Source organism: Triticum aestivum, chromosome 2A, assembly GCF_018294505.1.
Source record: "Triticum aestivum cultivar Chinese Spring chromosome 2A, IWGSC CS RefSeq v2.1, whole genome shotgun sequence".
Lineage (NCBI taxonomy): Eukaryota > Viridiplantae > Streptophyta > Magnoliopsida > Poales > Poaceae > Triticum > Triticum aestivum.
The window spans coordinates 38,242,122-38,264,173 of NC_057797.1; the positions used below are offsets into that span (position 1 = coordinate 38,242,122).

The following is a 22,052-nucleotide window of genomic DNA, read 5'->3' on the forward strand; positions in this document are numbered from 1 at the left end:
AGCTTGCACCCGTTGTAGATGGACGTAGAGCTTATCACACCCGATCATCACGTGGTGTCTGGGCACGACGAACTTTGGCAACGGTGCATACTCAGGGAGAACACTTCTTGATAATTTAGTGAGAGATCATCTTATAATGCTACCGTCAATCAAAGCAAGATAAGATGCATAAAAAGATAAACATCACATGCAATCAATATAAGTGATATGATATGGCCATCATCATCTTGTGCTTGTGATCTCCATCTCTGAAGCACCGTCATGATCACCATCGACACTGGCGCGACACCTTGATCTCCATCGTAGCATCGTTGTCGTCTTGCCAATCTTATGCTTCCACGACTATCACTACCGTTTAGTAATAAAGTAAAGCATTACATCGCGATTGCATTGCATACAATAAAGCGACAACCATATGGCTCCTGCCAGTTGCCGATAACTCGGTTACAAAACATGATCATCTCATACAATAAAATTCAGCATCATGCCTTGACCATCTCACATCACAACATGCCCTGCAAAAACAAGTTAGACGTCCTCTACTTTGTTGTTGCATGTTTTACGTGGCTGCTACGGGCTTAAGTAAGAACCAATCTCACCTACGCATCAAAACCACAACGATAGTTTTTCAAATAGACTCCGTTTTAACCTTCGCAAGGACCGGGCGTAGCCATACTTGGTTCAACTAAAGTTGGAGAGACAGTCGCCCGCAAGCCATCTCTGTGCAAAGCACGTCGAGGGAACCGGTCTCGCGTAAGCGTACGCGTAAGGTTGGTCCGGGTCGTCTCGTCCAACAATACCGCCGAACCAAAGTATGACATGCTGGTAGGCAGTATGACTTGTATCGTCCACAACTCACTTGTGTTCTACTCGTGCATATTACATCAACATAAATAACCTAGGCTCGGATGCCACTGATGGGTTTCGTAGTAATTTCAAAAAATTTCCTACGCACACGCAAGATCATGTGATGCATAGCAACGAGGGGAGAGTATTGTCTACGTACCCAACGCAGACCGACTGCGGAAGCGATGACACGACGTAGAGGAAGTAGTCGTACGTCTTCTCGATCCAACCGATCAAGCACCGAAACTACGGCACCTCCGAGTTCGAGCACACGTTCAGCTCGATGACGATCCCCGGACTCCGATCCAGCAAAGTGTCGGGGAAGAGTTTCGTCAGCACGACGGCATGGTGACGATCTTGATGAACTACAGCAGCAGGGCTTCGCCTAAACTCCGCTACAGTATTATCGAGGAATATGGTGGCAGGGGGCACCGCACACGGCTAAGGAATAGATCACGTGGATCAACTTGTGTCAACTTGTGTGTTTAGAGGTGCCCCTGCCTCCGTATATAAAGGAGGAGAGGAGGGAGGCTGGCCGGCCAAGGGGGGAGGCGCAGGAGAGTCCTACTCCCTCTGGGAGTAGGATTCCCCTCCAATCCTAGTCCAACTAGGATTCCTCGGAGGGGAAAAGAGGAGGAGGGGGCCGGCCACCTCTCCTAGTCCTAATAGGACTAGGGGAAGGGGGGGCGCGCAGCCCATCTAGGGCAGCCCCTTCTCTTTTCCACTAAGGCCCACTATGGCCCAAATAGCTCCCGGGGGGTTCCGGTAACCCTCCCGGTATTCCGGTAAAATCCCGATTTCACCCGGAACACTTCCGATATCCAAATATAGGCTTCCAATATATCAATCTTTACATCTCGACCATTTCGAGACTCCTCGTCATGTCCGTGATCACATCCGGGACTCCGAACAACCTTCGGTGCATCAAAATGCATAAACTCATAATATAACTGTCATCGTAACCTTAAGCGTGCGGACCCTACGGGTTCGAGAACAATGCAGACATGACCGAGACATGTCTCTGGTCAATAACCAATAGCGGGACCTGGATGCCCATATTGGCTCCTACATATTCTACGAAGATCTTTATCGGTCAGACCGCATAACAACATACGTTGTTCCCTTTGTCATCGGTATGTTACTTGCCCGAGATTCGATCGTCGGTATCCAATACCTAGTTCAATCTCGTTACCGGCAAGTCTCTTTACTCGTTCCGTAATACATCATCTCACAACTAACATATTAGTTGTAATGCTTGCAAGGCTTATGTGATGTGTATTACCGAGAGGGCCCAGAGATACCTCTCCGACAATCGGAGTGACAAATCCTAATCTCGAAATACGCCAACCCAACATCGACCATTGGAGACACCTGTAGTACTCCTTTATAATCACCCAGTTATGTTGTGACGTTTGGTAGTACCCAAAGTGTTCCTCCGGTAAACGGGAGTTGCATAATCTCATAGTCATAGGAACATGTATAAGTCATGAAGAAAGCAATAGCAACATACTAAACGATCGGGTGCTAAGCTAATGGAATGGGTCATGTCAATCAGATCATTCTGCTAATGATGTGACCTCGTTAATCAAATAACAACTCATTGTTCATGGTTAGGAAACATAACCATCTTTGATTAACGAGCTAGTTAAGTAGAGGCATACTAGTGACACTTTGTTTGTCTATGTATTCACACATGTATTACGTTTCCGGTAAATACACTTCTAGCATGAATAATAAACATTTATCATGATTATAAGGAAATAAATAATAACTTTATTATTGCCTCTAGGGCATATTTCCTTCAGGAGGGGGCCAAAGAGGTGCTAGGCAAGTTCTGCATCATCGACCGGCTCGACAGCCACACCTTCGAGTGTCGGGACACGCGCACGTTCGCCTGCTGGGTGTGGGTGCGGAACCTCATGGACATCCCCACCCGCCACTGCCTGCCAAGCTTCGAGGAGGGGGCTGGCCGCATGATGGAGATGCTGGGCTACTCACCGCCGCTCAGGGCCAACCGCGCCGTCTCGCCGCCTCCTGAGGGGGAGTGCAGTTCCCTGCTCTTCCACATCGACCGCGTCAAGGATTGGACACCTCGCGAGCCGCGGTCTCCTGAGTCGTACCAGAGCAGCCTGCCATCCTCAGGTTCCGATGAAGACGATCGCCGCCCCATGCCGGAGATCGCCACGCTCGACTGGAAGTTCAACGTCGTGGACAACCACGAGCACCACCCGTCGCCTGCACCGGCATTAGACCCTGCCCCGGCTCCGCGTCACCAGCAATGGGGTAGGTTGGCGCCACGTGTGGCCTCCACAGGCTGCCGTGGCATGCCGGCTCCAGCCCGCCGTGGTGACCACGACGGGGAGGGTGGCTCGGGCCGTTGCTCTTGGAAGGATGCCTTGTTGGGTTTCGGGTGCTCCAGCAGGGATGCCCCGACTGTCCGCTCGCCCAGCGCCGAACGTCACCGCAGCCGCACACCGGGGCCGCGTCACAGGCGGCGCCACGTCGATGCTCAAGCCAAGATGTCGGAGCCGCTCCTCGCCCCGCCGCGCCCCCTGCTGCCCCCGGTGCCTGCACCAGTTGCGGTGCCCCCCCCCAGCCAGCTCCTCTAGTGCCGATCCCCCCCCCCCCGCCAGCCCCTCCAGCACCGTTTGCCATACCGCCTGCGCCCGTCGATGAGCCTGAAGACCCAGTGGCCCGCTTCTTTGCCAACAGGCGCGACGCCATCACCCCTCCCCGCTGGACTGACAGTATGGTTTTCAAGGTGAACGCCACAATTGAAGCCGCTCTGGCATAGCCGCTGTCCTTCTCCCCCAAGCCTACGGTAAAGCTCGCAAAGCAGATGATAGATGATCAGCGATTTCCTTCCACCCTCAGCCGCACTCGCACCCCTTTGCGCAGCCATCCAAGCCCCACCCCGAAGATGACCAAGATCGCCACTCCGATGATAGTCGAGCCAGTGAACCTCCCCCTAGTCACTGCTCAAATGGATGGCCTCGATATTGGGCAATGCAGCACCCAGGAAGATCAAGCTAAGCAGGCGGTCGCTCGTGCACTCTTCTCCAACGTCCCACAACCCATCATAGCCCCTCCAGCTGTGCCACCACTGGATGCAGGGAAGCCAAAGAAGCAGATGCTCCCCTCTAGAAGAAGTGCTCACCAGGCAGGAGCAAAGAATGACGTCCCGGTGGCAAACCGCGCTTCCCTGAGGATCGTCCAAGGCCTTGGCATCTTTGCACCGGGCGACAAGATGACGGCATCCGCGGCGAAGAAGCTCGTGCAGCGTTTCGAGGAGCCACTCTCCCAGGAGGACATCTGTGGCCTCGAGCTCCTCACCCGCCTCGACGATGCAGCTCTACGTGTAGCAGCAGGACTTGGTGGCCCGGCCACAGTCGCCGAATGAGTGCTCCATGTTAGCAAAACCTCATGTAAACCAGCAGAGGCCGGTGATGCGCCGGTTAGAGTTAGGACTGTTTTTCTTTTTCCACTCGGCAGGGTTAGTGGTAGTCGCAGCAATCTGGCAACGCGGAGCAAGGGCTATTGGTGGCGCTCGCGTTCGCCGCTGCCTGCTAGTTGAGCTGGTGTGTCTGTCCCTTCAGTGACAGGATGGTGGTAGGAGCTGTAGATCGACGACGGCAGTAGAGCGCTACTGGTGTTGGTCGCCGTTGATGTTGCTTGCTAGTTTGGCATGTGTACCCTGTTGTTTTACTTCTCTAGTGATGTTTCTCTGCTGGCAATCTAGTCTCCCCCATGAGTAGCACAACCTGCACTATCATATCCTGGAACGTTAGAGGTCTAAATTTTCCTGCTAAACGTCATGCTGTCCACGAAAGCTTAGCTGCTTGGAAACCATCCACTGTCTGTCTCCAAGAGACGAAAATTAGTAACTGGACTGATACCCTATCTAAGGAAATTGGAGGTGCAACTCTAGACCAAGTATGTCACCTGCCGGCCAACGGTTCTAGAGGAGGCATCAGCATTTTCTGGAATAGCACTTTGGTGCATCTTAGCAACTGCATCGCCTCCCAGTTCTCCCTGACGGCTACTTTCAATTCCCTGACGGAGGATAAGGAATTCTGCCTCACGTCTGTCTACGGCCCAACCGATGACAACCTCAAAGAGGCCTTCCTTGATGAGCTATGCTCTGCTGCGCCTGTCTTCAGCCGCCCCTGGCTCGCCATTGGAGATTTTAACCTCATCTATGAAGCTAGGGATAAAAACAACCTAAATCTGAACCGACGTCTCATGGGAAAGTTCAGAGCTGCGCTCAACAGAGCTGAGTTGTTTGAGATTAGAAGGAAGAACAGAAGTTTTACCTGGAGTAATGAGCAGCAGACTCCCACCCTTGTTGCCCTTGATCGTGTGTTCTGCAACACGATGTGGGATGCCCTTTTCCCTCAACACCTGCTGCACGCTGCCTCTACATCTGTTTCTGACCATTGTCCCCTGGTCCTGGCAAATGCATGCGCCCCTCCCGACAGAGCGAGGTTTCGCTTCGAGAATTTTTGGCCAAAATTTCCGGGGTTCCATGAGGCTGTCTATGATGCTTGGACGAGGCCCGTGCTGGCAAGTTGCAAGATCCTCTCCCTGCACGTCAAGCTGAAGCGCACGGCCAGCGCCTTGAGGACGTGGAGCAAAGGGCTGTTTAGCGATGCAAAACTCCAATTTCACATGGCGCAAGATATTATCCTGCACCTTGACACCGCTCAGGAAAACAGGACCCTATCTGATGCAGAATGGGAGCTGCGTAAGAAGCTGAAGCTGCATTTGTTGGGCTTAGCTGCAATAGAATGGGCGAGAAAGAAACAGAGCTCCCGCATCAATTGGCTTAGGGCGGGGGACGCCAGCACTGCTTTCTTCCACGCCAAGATCAACGCAAGATGGAGAAAAAACTTCATCCTATCGCTTAAGAAAGGGAACTGCAGAGTAACGGACCATAAGGAAAAGGAGAAGGTGATCAACGATCACTTCTAGGGCATCATGGGTCAGAAGCTCGCACGTGCCTGTACAATCAACTGGGACGCGATAAATTTGCCGCAGATTGACAATGAGGGAATGGATCTCCCTTTCTCCGAGGAGGAGGTCTGGGAAGCAATCAAGCAAACACCGACGGATCACGCCCCGGGTCCGGATGGGTTCTCGGGGATGTTCTACCAAAGCTGCTGGGCTACTATCAAGCAGGACCTCCTTGATGCTCTAAATCAGTTCTACCATATAAAATGCTCAAACTTAGGAACCCTGAACTCTGCAAACGTAGTGCTCCTGGCCAAGCTTGCCGAGGCCGCCGAAATTGGGCAGTTCAGACCAATCAGTTTGGTGCACTCTTTTGCAAAGCTCATTGCAAAGATCCTGTCCATTAGACTTGCACCTAGAATAGCAAACATCACATCTCCTGCACAAAGTGCCTTCTTAAAGAGTAGGTGTATCCATGACAGCTACCTCTTTGTTAGAAACTCCGCCCGCAGTTTCCATAGAAAAAAGAAGCAGATGCTGCTGTTTAAACTGGACATAGCCAAGGCGTTTGACTCGATCTCGTGGGAATACCTACTGGAGCTGCTGCAAAATCTTGGTTTCCCGCTCAGGTGGCGCAACTGGATCTCCGCTCTATTAGCCTCGTCGACCTCTGTCGTCCTCCTCAATGGATCCCCATGCCCAATAATTCAACACTTTCGGGGCCTGCGGCAGGGGGACCCCCTATCCCGTTTTTGTTCATCTTGGCGATCGACACACTCCACCGTGTTCTCGAGGCTGCGCAAACCTCTGGTCTTCTTACACGCCTTCCTGGTAGAGCTGCTAAATTGAGACTAAGCCCGTATGCTGACGATGCCATTCTCTTCTCCAACCCCACACGCGAGGATGTTGCCTGCCTTCTGGAGATCATGCACCTTTTTGGACAGGCCACCGGACTGCAGATGAACCCTGAGAAGTCAACTGTTGCCCCCATCCAATGCCAAGAAATCGACCTCGACCATGTCCTGGAGGCCTTCGCTGGAGCAAGAGTTGCCTTCCCGATCACATACCTTGGTCTTCCAATCACCTTAGGTAGGCTCAAAAAGGTGCAGCTGCAATTTTTCTACGACAGAATTAGGGCAAAGTTGGCTAGCTAGAAGGGCAGACTGATGAACGTAGCCGGCAGGCGCGCGCTCGTGCGCTCGGTGCTCACAGCTATGCCTATCTTTGTGCTCACCGCAATCCAGGTAAACGCAAGCTTCCTCAAGGACATAGATAAAATTTGCAGAAAGTTCCTATGGGCACAAGAAGAAAACCTTACGGGTGGCAAGAGCAAGGTCAGTTGGCGCCAAGTCTGCTCTCCAGTGGAGCTGGGCGGTCTTGGGATCCATGACCTCCAGAAATTTGCCAGAGCGCTTTGTCTTCATTGGCTTTGGTTGTCCTGGGCCGAACCAAACAGACCTTGGGTTGGCTCGGTCATACCATGCGATGAGCGGGACCGAGCCCTTTTTGCTGCTGCCACAAATGTCAGGATCGGCAACGGCAAAACTGCTCTGTTCTGGGACTCAACATGGATAGGGCCACTCCCTCTGCGAGAAATTGCCCCAGCGTTGTACAAGCGATCTAGAGCAAAGGACCGATCCGTTAGGGAGGCGCTGCACGGACACTGATGGATCCAAGACATAAGAAAACCACCGTTCACCGACGTTTTCCTTCAGCAATTCTGCTGCCTCTGGCGATTAGTCCGAGATGCAGAGGCAAGCCTCATCACCGGCGATGCGGACTCGCTCACCTGGAAAACAACTACATCTGGAATCTACTCCGCTGCGGCTGCTTACAAGCTGCAATTTGCTGGCAGGGTGGCCTCTCCTTTCAGAGACATGTTCTGGTGGGCATGGGCTCCCCCCCCCCCCCCCCGCGCTGCAACTTTTTCATTTGGTTGCTCATGTTAGATAGGCTATGGTGTGTTGATCGTCTACAGCGTCGAGGCTGGCCAAACAACTATTTTTTCCCTCTGTGTCTGCGGAACTTGGAGACCTCGCTGCACATCCTCTGGGAATGCCCACATGCCAAGATGATCTGGCAAAAGGCTGCGGACTGGTCTGGATGCAGATCACTCGACCCCACTGGATGGCAAAACCCTAAAAGCTCAAAGGAGATGTGGATTTCTATCATCAACAAGATGACGGCTGCACAAAAGAAAGGCATCAAATCAATGATGATCCTGGTGTCATGGAGGATATGGCTGGAGCGAAACAACAGAATCTTCAACAACAAAATCTCAATGGTGGAAACCACAATGAGGGAGATTCGAGGAGATTTGGAATTGTGGAGACTGGGGGGTGCATCCTGCCTGCTGTCGCCCTTCGGGGACCCAGGCTGAGAGATTTTCGCCTGTGCTGTCCTCTTTTCTTCTCCTTTTAATTTTCTCTTCCTTTTCATCCTTATGACCATCTTGGTCTATGTACATATTGCTCCCTACCTATCATAATGAAAAAGCCCAGCATTGCTGGTCTCCCTTCAAAAAACATTCTGAACTGGGAAAAATCTCCATTGCGAACCTTCTTGCCGCAGAAGCCGATGTGGCACGAAGAGATCTTGTGCACACCGTGGAGGGTCACGAGCGACTCCGCGGGCACGGCACCCCTGTACTCGAACTCCCTCAGCTCTGAAGCGTCGACGGTCACACTGACCAAGGTGTGGCAGCACCGTATAGCGAGCCTACGGAGGTCTTTGCCGTGCTCCGGGACGATCTAGTCTGTTTTTTTGTGAGGGCTCCACAAATGTTTTTTGATGCTAAAACTTTGCATGAACGTTAAATGTCTGATCAGACTTCACCCCTCAAAGTTTCAGATTTTTTTGACTTTTTTTTCATATCGTTTTGAATTTACTGTTCATGAGGGTGCCCCTGCACCCGGGAGCTGAAAGTCCAGTCTCTTCGCTAAGGGAAAGGTGTGACAGCTCCCGGGTGCTGGGACACCCTCATGAACAGTAACTTCAAAACAATATGAAAAAAATCGAAAAATTCTGAAATTTTGGGGGATCAAATATGATCAAACATTTGATGTTCTTGCAAATTTTCAGCCAGAAATAGCACTCGAGGAGCCCTCATCGAAAAAAACAAAATTACTGCTCAAAAGTACACATAACTTTGAACACTGATTTTGTTTTTTTTTGTGTGTGAGGGCTCCACAAATGTTTTTTGATGCTAAAACTTTGCATGAACGTTAAATGTCTGATCAGACTTCATCCCTCAAAGTTTCAGATTTTTTTGACTTTTTTTATATTGTTTTGAATTTACTGTTCATGAGGGTGCCCCTACACCCGGGAGCTGAAAGTCCAGTCTCGCTAAGCTAAACCATCAGCCACCGAATTTGCTTGCGAGAAACAATGTGTATAGATAAATTTGATGGGAAACGCTAGCCCTCACCTGGCTTATAACTCTCCTAAAAGAGTGAAGTCTGAAAAAAACCTTGAGCTCGTACGCCCTATCGAAGTTGAACCCTCACCTTCTAATCCCTGAAATCGGCACCCCATACTTGTCGATCCCGGTTAATATCGACCTTCAACCTGTTTGGCACACCGGGAAAAAGGCAATCCCAACTAGGTTCACCTGCTACTCTCACCGACAATACTAGGTCCGCGTGTCATATCCATCCCTCTCCTCTACCTCGTCCTCCCTGTCGTTCTCTCCTTTGTTGAAACGTCTGCGATAAGAAAAAGATGCGAGATGGCCAGCCAGAATTGAAGGGGCAGGGAAAGGTCTGGGAGCTTTGATCGTACTAGACACCGGAGGTGGTTGCCGTCGTGTGTGGCGTCGCCTCATTGGCGCTGTGGAGCGCCTAGGCCGCCGGCCTGCGCTCAACTTCCTAGGCTTTGTCATGGCCTGCCCCAAGATCCTAACTACTGAACTGAAGCATGGTTGATCGATTGGTCAAACTTGAAGATGCACGTACGCAAGTGTAGAGAAAGCACCTGATGGATCCTTGAGGCTAGCTAGCTTTCCACGTGCAGCAAACTACTATCCTGGATGCTTGGTTGATCTGGGCTTCTGGAGTAGCACAACTCGGCGGAACACTCATGCCCCGCGGGGACACTCTGCCTAGCCTGGACGCGTGCATACGGTACGGACGGTGATGTCCATGTGGATCTCGTGTTTCCCGTGCTCCATCCACCATCGTCGTTAGCATGTCGGGCTAGCTACTGCGACGACACCAGCCACACTCGCTCGATCAAGCACCACCGCCATTGTTGTCGTCTTCCTCATTTCCTCTCCGTGAAGCTGCGCTATGCAAGCTCTCGTGCGCTCAAACAGCTAGGTAAAGATGTTTCCCAGGGCTGCACGCCACTGGCCGGCCGGCAAGCCCCTCGTCTGCCGTCGCACAACCACTCCCGGAGCTGCACACGGCACCAACATCACCGAGCTGCCACGTCGTTTCATTGTGTGTGCGTGCGTCATGCAGATGCAGATTGATGGATCTGACTGTAGCTCCACCAAGTTAGTGAGAGAAGAGGATGATCCCGGTGGGGATTGCGTTTTCCTAGTGCACCAAACTAGTCTAGAATTTTGCAAGGTTAGGATTGACCGGGATTGATGAGTACGGGGTACTGATTTCAGGGATTAAAAGGTAAGGGTCTGATTTCGACGGGAACTACGAGCTTGAGGTTTTATTTAGACTTTTCCTTTTCGAAAAAAAAACTAAAATAAACCTTGAATTTGTAATAAGAGTCTAAATTAAACCTTGACCTTCAATTCACTAAAATTGGCACCCTGTACTTTCAAATCCCGGTTGTTTTATGCTAAATGCTCGTTTGGCGCACCAGGAAAAGGATGACCCTGAGCGGGATCATACACTACTCTCACTGACTATAGGAGCCCATGTGTCATATTCATCCCCCTCTTACTCTCGTTGTCTCTTTCCTCCACGAGATCCAGCCCTGTTGTGGTCGCTGACTGCTCCTCTTCTTCATGTTCCTTTTTGGGGAGTACACAAACAAATGTTCCTACCACAGATTTAGCTCGAGAAGGAGCACATTGGTGACACCCATGGGGTAGGGAAATACATAGAGGAGCATCTTGGGAGCGACCACTACACGGGAAGGGTTGAATCTGGTAGAGCAGAGGGAGTAGGAGATGAGGCTCAGGGCAGGGGTTGTTCGATCTTCAGGAGTGAGATGGAAAACGGGGTCGGGGCCTTGGATTTGTGCGTCTGGTATGTAAATAGTAGGGGTAGAGTTGTGGGAGACGCCGTCGAGCCTCTGGTGGCGGCTGCACGTCAAAAAAAAATTCATGTGCTCCGCCTCTGGTCTAGCGGCTCGCTAGTGGATATGGTCAAGGTTGCGTGGTGTGTTTCTCAAAAAAAAAAAAGGTTGCGTGGTGTGGTCAAGGTTGGCCGGTTCTCACCGGTGATGGCCTTGGGGAGTTTGCTTTTCTTTGCAAGGTTGGTGCTTCTTTTTCTCTCTTATCATTGTTCTAGTCTATGGGTATGGCATGCTTGTATGAGTGGGTTATGTACTGTCAATGATAGTATGAATACAAGCATGTTTTTTTCTCAAAAAAGAGAGGAAAAGGAGTATAATATGTGGGGCTATGCAGTTAGTGAGAGTAGTGTGTGATGATCCCGCTCAGGGTCATCTTTTTCCGGTGCGCCAAATGGACCTTTAGCACAAATCAGCTGGGATGGACAGGGATTTGCAAGTATAGGGTGCCAGTTTCAAAGATTTGAATGTCAGGGTTTAATTTAGACAGTGATTATGAATTCAAAGTTTATTTTAGACTTTTCTCTTTGTTTTTCTTGTTATTTTATCCTTCTTATTTTGAGGGGAAATCGTTGTCACTTTATTCAAAATTCATAACTCCGTCAGTAGCAATCTCCGAGTTGACACACTCGGAAGATACATGGAGCCAAGTTTTACATAGAGATCTAATACAACCTTCCCTAGCTAAGACATGTGCGACTTTATTTGCCAAATATCGCACCCAAGCAACCCTAAACTCCTGAAAAGATTTTAGTAAATCTTTGACCTCCTCAACTAGTTGCGCATAGTTGAGAAATCCTTTTGCACATTTTTGATCTTACTCACCGCCCCCTGAGAATCTCTTCCAAGGATCACCTTCTGGACTTGTAGTTCTTGAGCCAGGATTAGAGCGCTCCGACACGCCAACAGCTCGGCCACCTCTGCATAGTGGGTGGGGTGGGTGGTGGTGGGGGGGGGGGGGGATGTCTATAAATTAAACACCATGAGAACCACGCAGCATAACCTTACAAGAAAACCGTCTCTGCTGACCTGTTCACCACCCATTCTTTGATTTCGTTCTTCAATCTCATCTGCAACTCACGTGGTCCCCTTGGAAAGACAACACATAGTCGCTCAAGAACGATTGCATTAGAAAGCAGCAGCTTGGCCATACACCTCTGTGCCTCGTGGCCCTGGTAGTGCACCAGGTTGATCTCCCTCAATCGATCACGCAAGCACGGGATCAAAACATCCGGAACCGTAAGTTCATCCCTGATCTCATAAGGGTGCATGAACAGCGACAAAATCTGAATGATTGGAACCCGCTCCAGTATCCTAGTCACCGCCTCGACGCTGGTTGGATGAACGAAAAGGTGCCATGGCAAACGGGTGTTTGGACACCCTGTTATCCAGTGCGTCCAGTTTTTTAAAGATTCATGCTGAGACTAGACAACAGAATATCATTTACGTCTGCATGTTAATTAAACAGTTGTTTTACAGACCAGAACAGTGTCCGTCCTAGGCTGCAGAAGACAGAGTAGGTCGACGTGACAGCACCGTCATAGGCTAGATGGCTAGAAGCCCTAGATGCAGCTGTGTCAGAGGAATCTGAAATCAACAGTGCATATGCGGCTTACTTTTTGGGTTTTGCAAATCACAGGAGAGTTGCAGGCGGTGGTGCAGATCTCAAAAAGTACTGAAACTGACGTGAACGGCTTAGATAATGGGGTGTCGGGACACCCGGGACTTGAAAATCCAATCTCTTGGATGAAGGCATCCTGTCAGCTCAAGGTTCGTGAGGCTCGGAAACAAGGTGAATCCCATGTCTGAACCGAGATGTGTAGACACTATATGTAAATGCCTCGTGCCCGTGAACTGCTCGAGGAACATTCTGATCAACCTGGGTGAATCTCCGCCGTAAACCCTATTGCCGCAGAAGCCGAGGATGTGGCATGAGGAGATGTTGTGGGCGCCCTGCAGGCTTAGGAATGCCTCCGCCGGCACGGCACCCCTGTACTCGAACTCCCTCAGCTCCGACGCGTCGACGGTCACCTTTACGAGATTGTGGCAGCACCGTAGGGAGAGTCTACGGAGGTGCTTGTCGAGGACGGTGATGGTGTAACTACCGCCAAGATAGGGCGTTGTGTACCCGCACCTCTCCGGCGTGAGGTCGACGAGGCGCGGGCAGCAGGAGATGAGCCGCTGGATGCTTGCGCCGCAGTCCCGGGCGTTGATGCTGCTCAGGAGCAACGTCTCGAGGAGAGGCAGGCGGGTGACCTCCGGCGGATCCAGAGCGCAGCCGCCGAGGCAGAGCGTCCGTAGGGCGACGCAGGAGAGAAGAGCCTTGCCGGCAGCATGAACGGATCCGCATCGTAGGGGCTGTGCGCGGTGCAGCCGTGGTCCGCCCTGTCGCGGGCGCCAACCTGATGCTCGCCGATGACGGTGATCTGGAGGCGGAGGTCGAGGTGGAGCTCCGGCGGGGTCCGGCGCAGCAGGTGGGTGAGCCACTGGCTCACCATGGCCTTGTCCCAGTTGTCGTAGCAGCCGAACTGGACGCGGAAGGCACGCGGCGCCGCGTTGCGATCGCCGGCGCAGAGAAGCGCCGCGTTGATGTTGTCGAGGAGCGGCCCGTTCTTGCTCCGGCGCTCCACGGAGTCCACGAAGAAGGTGTAGTCGTCCTCGCTTGGGCCATAGCGGGCGACGTGCTCCACGAAGGAGATGGCGTGGACGTGGGCGAACTTGTGGCGCCAGCTCCTGGCGAGCGCGGCGGCGCGGGCGGCCTCCTTGGTGGGGTTTGTTGGTAGCATATATATCTCGCGGGTCTTGTGGGTTTGTAGATCGATCTCGTGAGAATCTACGTACAAGTATGGTTCCTTTTGTTAAAAAAAGTGCGGTTCCTTATGATCCTAGGTCGGTTCCGATTAATTTGGTATATGGCCGACCACTCGCATCTTCAATAGCTACCCATAATTTTTCTTCTTCCACGTACAGGAAATCAGTCTACGGACATGAATATAGAAGGATGCCATCCAACGATAACATATATATATCCATAAGTAAATTCAAATTCAATGTAACGCTGATACACACAACGCGACAGATCATATCCGCGCCGAATCACAATCCTGATCATAACCAAAAAAAGGCAAAAAAATTAGAAAAGAAGGACCCCCAACCTCTGCATCTGGATGATGCATGTAGCCACTTTATTAATTATTCACGTAAGACATTACAAAGTGATACAACAGTAAGACTAAAACCATCGTCTAGGCAACATCTGTCGCTACTCCTATCCAGTTGATGAAGGGATGCTGATAGTCTAGGCCTAATACCAAACAGACCTCGCAGCCAAATCTACTCCCTCCGTTCCATAATAAGAACGTTTTTGGTACTATACTAGTGTCAAAAATGTTATTATATTATGGGACGGAGGGAGTAACATTTAAGACCCGAGGTCCCAACCAGGACGCTAGCCGGGTATGAGGCACCCACCAGTCCGGCGCACTTCTCAGCCAGGACGCCTGCCGGGTATGAGGCCGCCGCGGCCACCTGCCACCAATCCATCTTCAGTGTTGTACTGCTGCATCCACCTTGCCTGGCCTCTCTGCCATCGACGCCACCATGACGCCAGACAACGTCATCCTCCTGCGCGAGTCCCTCGTCACACATCGGACGCCGAGTCTCCACTGCGCCACGCCGCCGAGATACGCCACCATTAATGTGTAGGATGAAGCACTGCTCCACCAAATAATCCGTCCACTGGTCCCGTGCACACCTCCAAGAGTGACGCCACAAGAGGAAAACGACACAATAATGCCGCCGTCATCCGATCTACTGATTTAGGGTTTTCCCCAAAGGTAGCAAATAGTGGCCTGGAATGTCTCAACAGCGATGCCTTCAACAAGGGAACGACACCGAATAGTGCCGTCATCGCCGGCCTCGGCAGCAGCCGTGAGCAGGTCTTCACCCAGATCTATTTCAATGGCCTCCATCAAGTTTCTTGTGCACGGATCGTCCAACACCGCGGCCGCCGCATCGCCCATCGTGAGTCCATAGCCGCCGACACATCCTCCGCCGTCCCGGGGCCGCCGCCCCGGGATCCAGCCCTCGCTGGCCGCCGAGTCCTGCCCCCGCGCGCGATGCGCATCGGACCGGGATGCCGCCGGCCGCGACCAGGCCCCGACCAGATCTGGGAAGAGGAATCAACCTCCACCGCAGCATCTAGCCACGCGCCGGAGCATCCAAGCGCCGCCAGCCCCCGGCCAGCGCCTGCCACGGAGCCCCGCACCCCTAGGTCGCCGCGCCTGCAAGTCCAGATCGAAGCTCCCGCGGCCCGATCGAAGCTCCCGCGGCCCTCCTCCAGCTGCTAGATGCTCCCAAGACGAGAGGGAAGAAGAGACCTAGGGGAAACGCCCCACCACTGCCATCACTGAAGCCCGTCCGAGCTTTGCCGGCGGCGCCTCAGGCGGCGGCGCGACGAGGGAGGAGAAGGGGAGGGCAGTGGGTGTCGCTGGGAGTCGCCCCCCGTGTCGGCAGAGGAGGGCGACGTGGGGGTCAGAACCAGACCACCAAAAAGAGGCAAATATGCTTAGTAAATCCCTTTCGATCTATGTTTTTCACGTTTGTTCTGTTTTATGGGAGTAAATTATCATAATGTTTTGTTGTGTATCAAATTTTTTTTTTTTGCATTTGATTCAAAATTGGATTCGCTGTGTGTTTTCTCAACCTGCAAATATATATACACACTTAAATAATGACAGATATAGTTTTTGACCGCTCCATCGAAAACAGCTTAACTTCAACTAAATCGATCTGCAAATATATATACAGTTTCATAATGACAGATATAGTGTCTGACCTCGATGATATTCATTGCTTACAGGAGGCATCATGTGTTGCATCAGTACAATGATCTTCGTCCATTTGCTACGTACACACCAAATAACTTAACACAAATGTCAAGCCACATTGCATAAACCAACGTTTATTCAGGTACACACAAACTGGCGTGCATCTCTTGCACCTTTTTATTATCTGGTTCATCTACAGTACAACTCAGTACTACTACCTCTCAACAATCAAGTCACAGGTGATCTGCATCTGCTTTACATTATTTTTTGAAGCTCTGGCTGCTATTTCTTCTCATGTAAAATTTCTTGACCGCGGAGGATGTTGACTTTGCACTAGCTTCAGCCGGATCGCCATTTTCTCGCTCGCGCATTGCCGGGTCAGTCGCCGGATCCGTGCTTCCCCTCCTCAGTGACGAAAGGGTCCTTGCAAGGTCGCTCTCGTTGTCCACTTCTTGGGTTGCCATACCATGCTTCTCCATCTCATTATCCTCAGGGGCGTCTTCCTTTGACATGTTCTCTCCAGTTTCAGTATCCGATTCCTTTTTCGGCTCCTTGTCTGAAGCAATTTCGATATGTGTTGTCTCCTTGTCTGAACTCTTTGCGCAATCTGAAGTTGTTTCATTCGTCTGCTTTGGTATTTTCCGCGGCCTGCCCCTTGGACGTTTGGTAGTCTCTGAACTAGTTGGTTCTTTGCCTTGATTGTTAGTCTCTGAACTAATTGGTTCTTTGCCTTGCTTGGTAGTCTTTGAACTAATTGGTTCTTTACCTTGCTTGGTAGTCTCTGAACTAATTGGTTCTTTGCCTTGCTTCGTAGTCTTTGAACTAATTGGTTCTTTGCCTTGCTTGGTAGTCTCTGAACTAATTGGTTCTTTGCCTTGCTTGGTAGTCTCTGAACTAATTGGTTCTTTGCCTTTAGCTTGTACGGTATTGACCCTCTTTTCTTTTGTGTCAGACCGAGGATTCATGCTAGCGGAGGTGCCACCATGAGCTGCAACATGGTAAGGTAAAATCATTAGGCGCAATAAAGAGGAAACACACAACGCGTCATATTGAGCTATAATCAAAGTAATGTATAAAGTGCATATTGGTTCGAAAGTTTGCTTGTATCGACCGCTGTCAGGTTTGACATATATACTTTGGTTGTCCAAATTTAAGATTCAGTAACTGTACAACAAAGGTTCATAAATTAGGTAACTATTATACAGACTGAGGCCAAACAGAACATGAAGCAGAGGAACTGCTGTAGAACATTCTCCAGATACTATATCAAAAGATTGTAAACATTGTAGCCTGTGTACTTCCAATGTCTTCTCTACAACAATTTAAACCAAAACATCTCTCACAAGATTCTAATATTAAACAACAGAATTTGATATGCAGAGTTTAACTTTCATTCCTGGGACATGGACATGATGTGCAGATTTTGACCAACATGCAGATCTTCTTCAATTTCATTCAAATGTTTCCAGCATTTATAGTAGCAAGTAGAACGCCAAATGGGAGAGTACAAAATGTCAATACCCTTGCCGGGAGCTACCAAATAACCACCAGGATTTTCAGTTCAAGCGGACCAGTTTCGTGTGTAGGTGTTGGGCGGGGCCTCTACTCAGACAGCGACCAGCACCTCCTGATCTAGGTCAGTGACATGGACTGGGCCCTATGGGTTGAAGTGGAGATGGGTCAGGCCCAATACCGGTTCAAGACTTCCCCTCAAGATGGGTGGTAGATATCTATCAACCACTCTTGCTCTGCTAAAAAAAAAAAATCAACCCCTCTTGCCATATGCCAAGATATAATCCTCTGCTACTAGTAGCTTTGTCAAGCAAACTGCAACCTGCTGCCCAGAACTGACATGAGCAAGGCTGATGATCCCATCATCAAGTTTCTCTTTAGTGAAGAAGCAATAAATTTTCACATGGTTTGTCCTATCACGTTAAACTGGGTTATTGCCAACGCTTTATAGCTAACTGGTTGTCACACAAAACTCTCAAGGGTCACTTCCTCAGAAGTTTCAACTCGCTCGATAGGTTCTTCACCCATAGCATCTCACTAAACCCTTGAGATAAAGCTCTATACTAAGCTTCCGTTGTTGATCTAACACAACTGTCTGTTTCCTGCTTCTCCATGACACCAAATTTCCTCCCAAAAACACATAATAGCCGTTGATCTTCTATCATCTTCACAACTGACCCAATTAGAGTCACTATAGCCAGGCCCCATACCTTTTTAACACCTCCCAAGCACAAATTCAACTCCCTGACGCATCTCATGTACTCTATGAATATATTACCTGGGCATGTTCCTTGACTCCTGAAATCTCCATTGTGCATGGCATGCAAGAGTACTATAAAAATATATCTCAACTACTCTAATAACATTATGAAATATAAAATTACCAGTACAATATTCTTGTTGTATTCTGCATATTAGTATTAATAGATAAGGAGTTTGAGCGTTTGACTGAACTACCAGAGATAAAGTCCAGTTATACTACAATCCTCGCTTGCTGATTTCATCCCCCATAGCATATCAACAACATATTAATGTCAGAAATAAGCAGGGGCATATAGTAGGCTAGTGTCATAAAAAGTTAATTAACATTCAATACAACAAAGATCAGACCAAACATTTCATATGCAGTAACTTGAGGACTACTCAATAAGAAAATAAGTATGTAACCAGTAACAAAAAGTAGTAATCAAACTATCAAAATAGAGTTCAACAAAAAGTAGTATAACTGTGCCTTATATAGCTATCAAAATATCACCTGACCAGTAACAGTAGGAACTATACTCTGAGAACACCATGTAACCAGTAACTGCAGGAACTTACAGCGATTCGACGTCTGGTCATCAGGTAATTTCTTTTCGAAGACCAACGATTGCACAGATTTTTGTTTTTTCTTCCCTGGTACTTTCAATCGCTTCAGCATTTTTCGAGGCTGGTAGTTAAGAAAACATCTGTCAAGTATAACTCAAAGAAGATCTGAACACTTCTAAATTACAATGAAGGTGCATGTACATCCAATAGCAATGACACAGGATCATTTTAGTAGAAACAAGCCTCAATATGGTCAATATAATTTTTGGACCTTGTATAGTCAATATTATTAATTACCGGTATATAAAAATAGACGTGTCAGTCAAAGCAGTAAAACCTTCCTATCATGGATGACATATATTAGCTGCGAACTTTCCCCCGTTTTTAGGGGTTTCCTGCATAATGCTAAATATAATGGCTCATAGGCCTAGTAATGGATAAAAATTCTATTCATAACAATTACCAGATCTGCACACCCATCGAAAGAGTAAATGTCTGTGACACTTCTTCTTGGAAGATAGGCATGTCTACTTATTTCTCCCGTCTGAAGGTAGCTTATTACAGATTTCAGTGTTCGGAATAGAAGATGACTGACAGGATCAGTATAGTACTGCACAATCAAATAATCAATGATTAAATAACAAAATGAAATCAATTCCATCAATGAAAGGAATAGGAAGATGGTCTGTTGTAATGTACCGGGTCTTTTCTAATTCCATCGTTGCACTTTCTAAATACCAATTCTTTCACCCATCCTTTCGGTAGCCCGTCTGGATTGAATTCCACCTGTGCAAGTATCTGCAAATAGGTCCAAAGCTTAGTTCTGAAAATAGTTACAACTTTTTATAGATATTGTGTTGTTCAAATAGGAGAACAGTTCCAGCAATAGTCATACATTATCTTCAGAGATGGTGTCACACAGCCCCTTCACATCACATTCAGAAATCTTCCCTTCATTCACATAGCGCAATACATCTTCTTTTGAGAAGAATCGCATTCCAGTAGGCAGATGAACGTAAAACTACAAAAGACATCCAGTCATGGTAAAAATGATGGCTACTCTCTTGAGGCACTGCTACAAAATATGACTACCAAATTAACATTGTTTATTTATTACGTTCACCCACTCTCTAGCTCTACCCAATGGAATTAAAATATTTTATCTCTATACAGGCAATGTATTCTATTAAACAAGAAAAAAAATACATAGAGCCATTCTAGAAGCAAGCACGGAACAGTAGTAACTTAGAAATAATACATTGTTCTTTTCAGATACACCTGAACAAGTCTGTCATACTTTTTTGATCTCTTATGTGTGTAGCTGCACTAACCTCCCAGCACATATGGACAAATCTGAGTTGCCAGTTTTTTCGAGAAAACGACAAGCCAAAAACTAGCATATGCCAAATGTATGTGTAAGCAAGTTGAAATCAACCTTGTACATTTTGTCCTGCATCGTCCCAGCTCTGACCTCAACCACCCAACCGTCCGGAAGCCATGAATGCATTTTCTGTATGCAACATTCAAGGAATCACATCTCAAACGTAATCAACACATGATGACATTGAAAAATCTCACTCACATGAAGCTCGTTGTCCTCAGCGCATGCCTCCGACTCCAATATGCGCTCGTCCATCTCTGAGAACAAATAATCTAGTGCCTCCATCTCCGTCGAGAATGTGTACTCTGACACTGGCGAAGTGTAATACTGCAATAAAACAACGAGAAAGCGACAAACATTTATTTGTGACCTCTATTGTCTTCTGCTTCTTGTTCTCTTTCTCTTTAGGCGCATGTATGTCTGCGAGGAGCTGCTTTTTGCACTCAGTTGCTTCGTTTTTGCTCTTGGCATGTACTTGGCTAATTCATAAGGAATTTCTTTTTCTTTTTTAATAACTCTGTGTAGTCCAGTGTACCATTTTAAAGAAAATTTTCAACTGCATTTTGGTAGGGGAGTCCCCTCTAGTTTACACAAGATAGGTACCGCATCTCAGCCCAACATCAACATGGTCACAATAATAGACTCGGCATAGAAGCATGATAATAGATTCGGAATCACGCAAATAAAGTTCGGCATACAAACAGAGTAGGGGAGTACCCGGTAGATCGAGCCGCCATCACCATGGCGAACATTTATGATCCAACCATCGGGGAGCCAGAACGGTGCCTCCTTCAAGGCCTCTGCATTTTCATCAAATTCAACCTCCTCTGGTCCCTCTGCCTCCACAATCTCCTTCCCCTGTTTCTTCAGCTCGTCTTCCTCCATTCGATTCTTCGCTTCATCGTCATCCAAGGCCGCCACCGGTGGCTCCGGGTCTTCCTTCTCTCTGTGGGAGAAGCAGCAAATAGTGGCATGGATGCTAAATTAGACAGAGTTGCTGACAAATTAGTACCACAAAACATGAAACACAGTTTAACAGAACAAATATAATTTTGTTGATATAATAATTAACAAACCATATGAAAGCAATCTTGTCAAATAGACTAAGAAATCTACTCCAATTAGCTAGGAATCGCAAGCCCATATAGACCATGGCACCAACGTCACGAATTTCAGCACATGACGAACTCACAGTTCATGCAGGACAGAGTAAGCAGGGGCGAACCTGGCGCGAACGGACCGGCGGGAGGGAGAAGCCCCGCGCTTTCTCCGCGAAGGAGGGGAGGAGGAGGGGCCGCCGGCGTCGGGCGGAGGGGCGACGGGGGCCGGGGCGGGCGGCGCCTCGTCGTCCGGCCGCTGGCGGCGCGCACGTGCCCGCGCGGAGCGGCGAGGGCCCAAGCCGGAGGCCGCGGCGCCGGAGGGGGTGGCCATTGGCGGCAGGGCTCGCTCGCCGTCGCCGGCCACCGGCCCGCGGCGCGAGGGACGGCGAGGTGGGAGGGATCGGCCGGTGGCCGGCAGCGCGCTGGGGAGAGCAGAGTGTTCCGCAAGTGGAGGCTGGGGGCAGGGAGCAGGTGTCTAGGTGGGCGTGGCGTGTGGGCCCCGCGGTGACTGGTCGGGCCCGCCACCTGGCCTTGCCGTTTCCGCGGCAGGAAACGTGACGTGACAGATGGACGGGGTCTGCGCGCAAGGGTGGCACGTGAGGCGCATGCGGCCGGCCACGGAAAGCGAGCGGTTTTTGCAAGGGTACACTTTATGGCCCTAGAGGAACTGTTTTGTAAAATTTCGTTTTGGGCGGTTTCCTGTAAATTTTCTTGGTGTGTCGTCTCTTGGATTGCTTTAAAAAGAAGCCCTGTGCAATGTAACTTCTTGTGTTATGTGAGTATAAATGAGACCTTTCTTTTAAAAAAGAGAACCCCGATGAGTACCCAATGTGAGATCGAAGAGGATCCACACCATCTCGAAATGGGTCC

At 49.4% G+C, this 22,052-nt stretch overlaps 1 protein-coding gene across 1 annotated transcript; it reads right to left on the minus strand.

Annotated features, from left to right (window-relative positions):
- Nucleotides 1-15,814: 15,814 nt before the first annotated feature.
- On the minus strand, nucleotides 15,815-21,634 carry LOC123187280 (uncharacterized). The gene is made up of 9 exons (XM_044599093.1): nucleotides 21,308-21,634; nucleotides 20,800-21,028; nucleotides 20,284-20,409; nucleotides 20,137-20,211; nucleotides 19,597-19,722; nucleotides 19,401-19,499; nucleotides 19,165-19,311; nucleotides 18,714-18,822; nucleotides 15,815-16,869 (listed from the first exon to the last, which is right to left on the minus strand). The coding sequence occupies exons 1-9, from the start codon at nucleotides 21,511-21,513 to the stop codon at nucleotides 16,142-16,144; spliced, it is 1,845 nt and encodes a 614-aa protein (XP_044455028.1). The 5' UTR covers nucleotides 21,514-21,634; the 3' UTR covers nucleotides 15,815-16,141.
- Nucleotides 21,635-22,052: the final 418 nt, after the last annotated feature.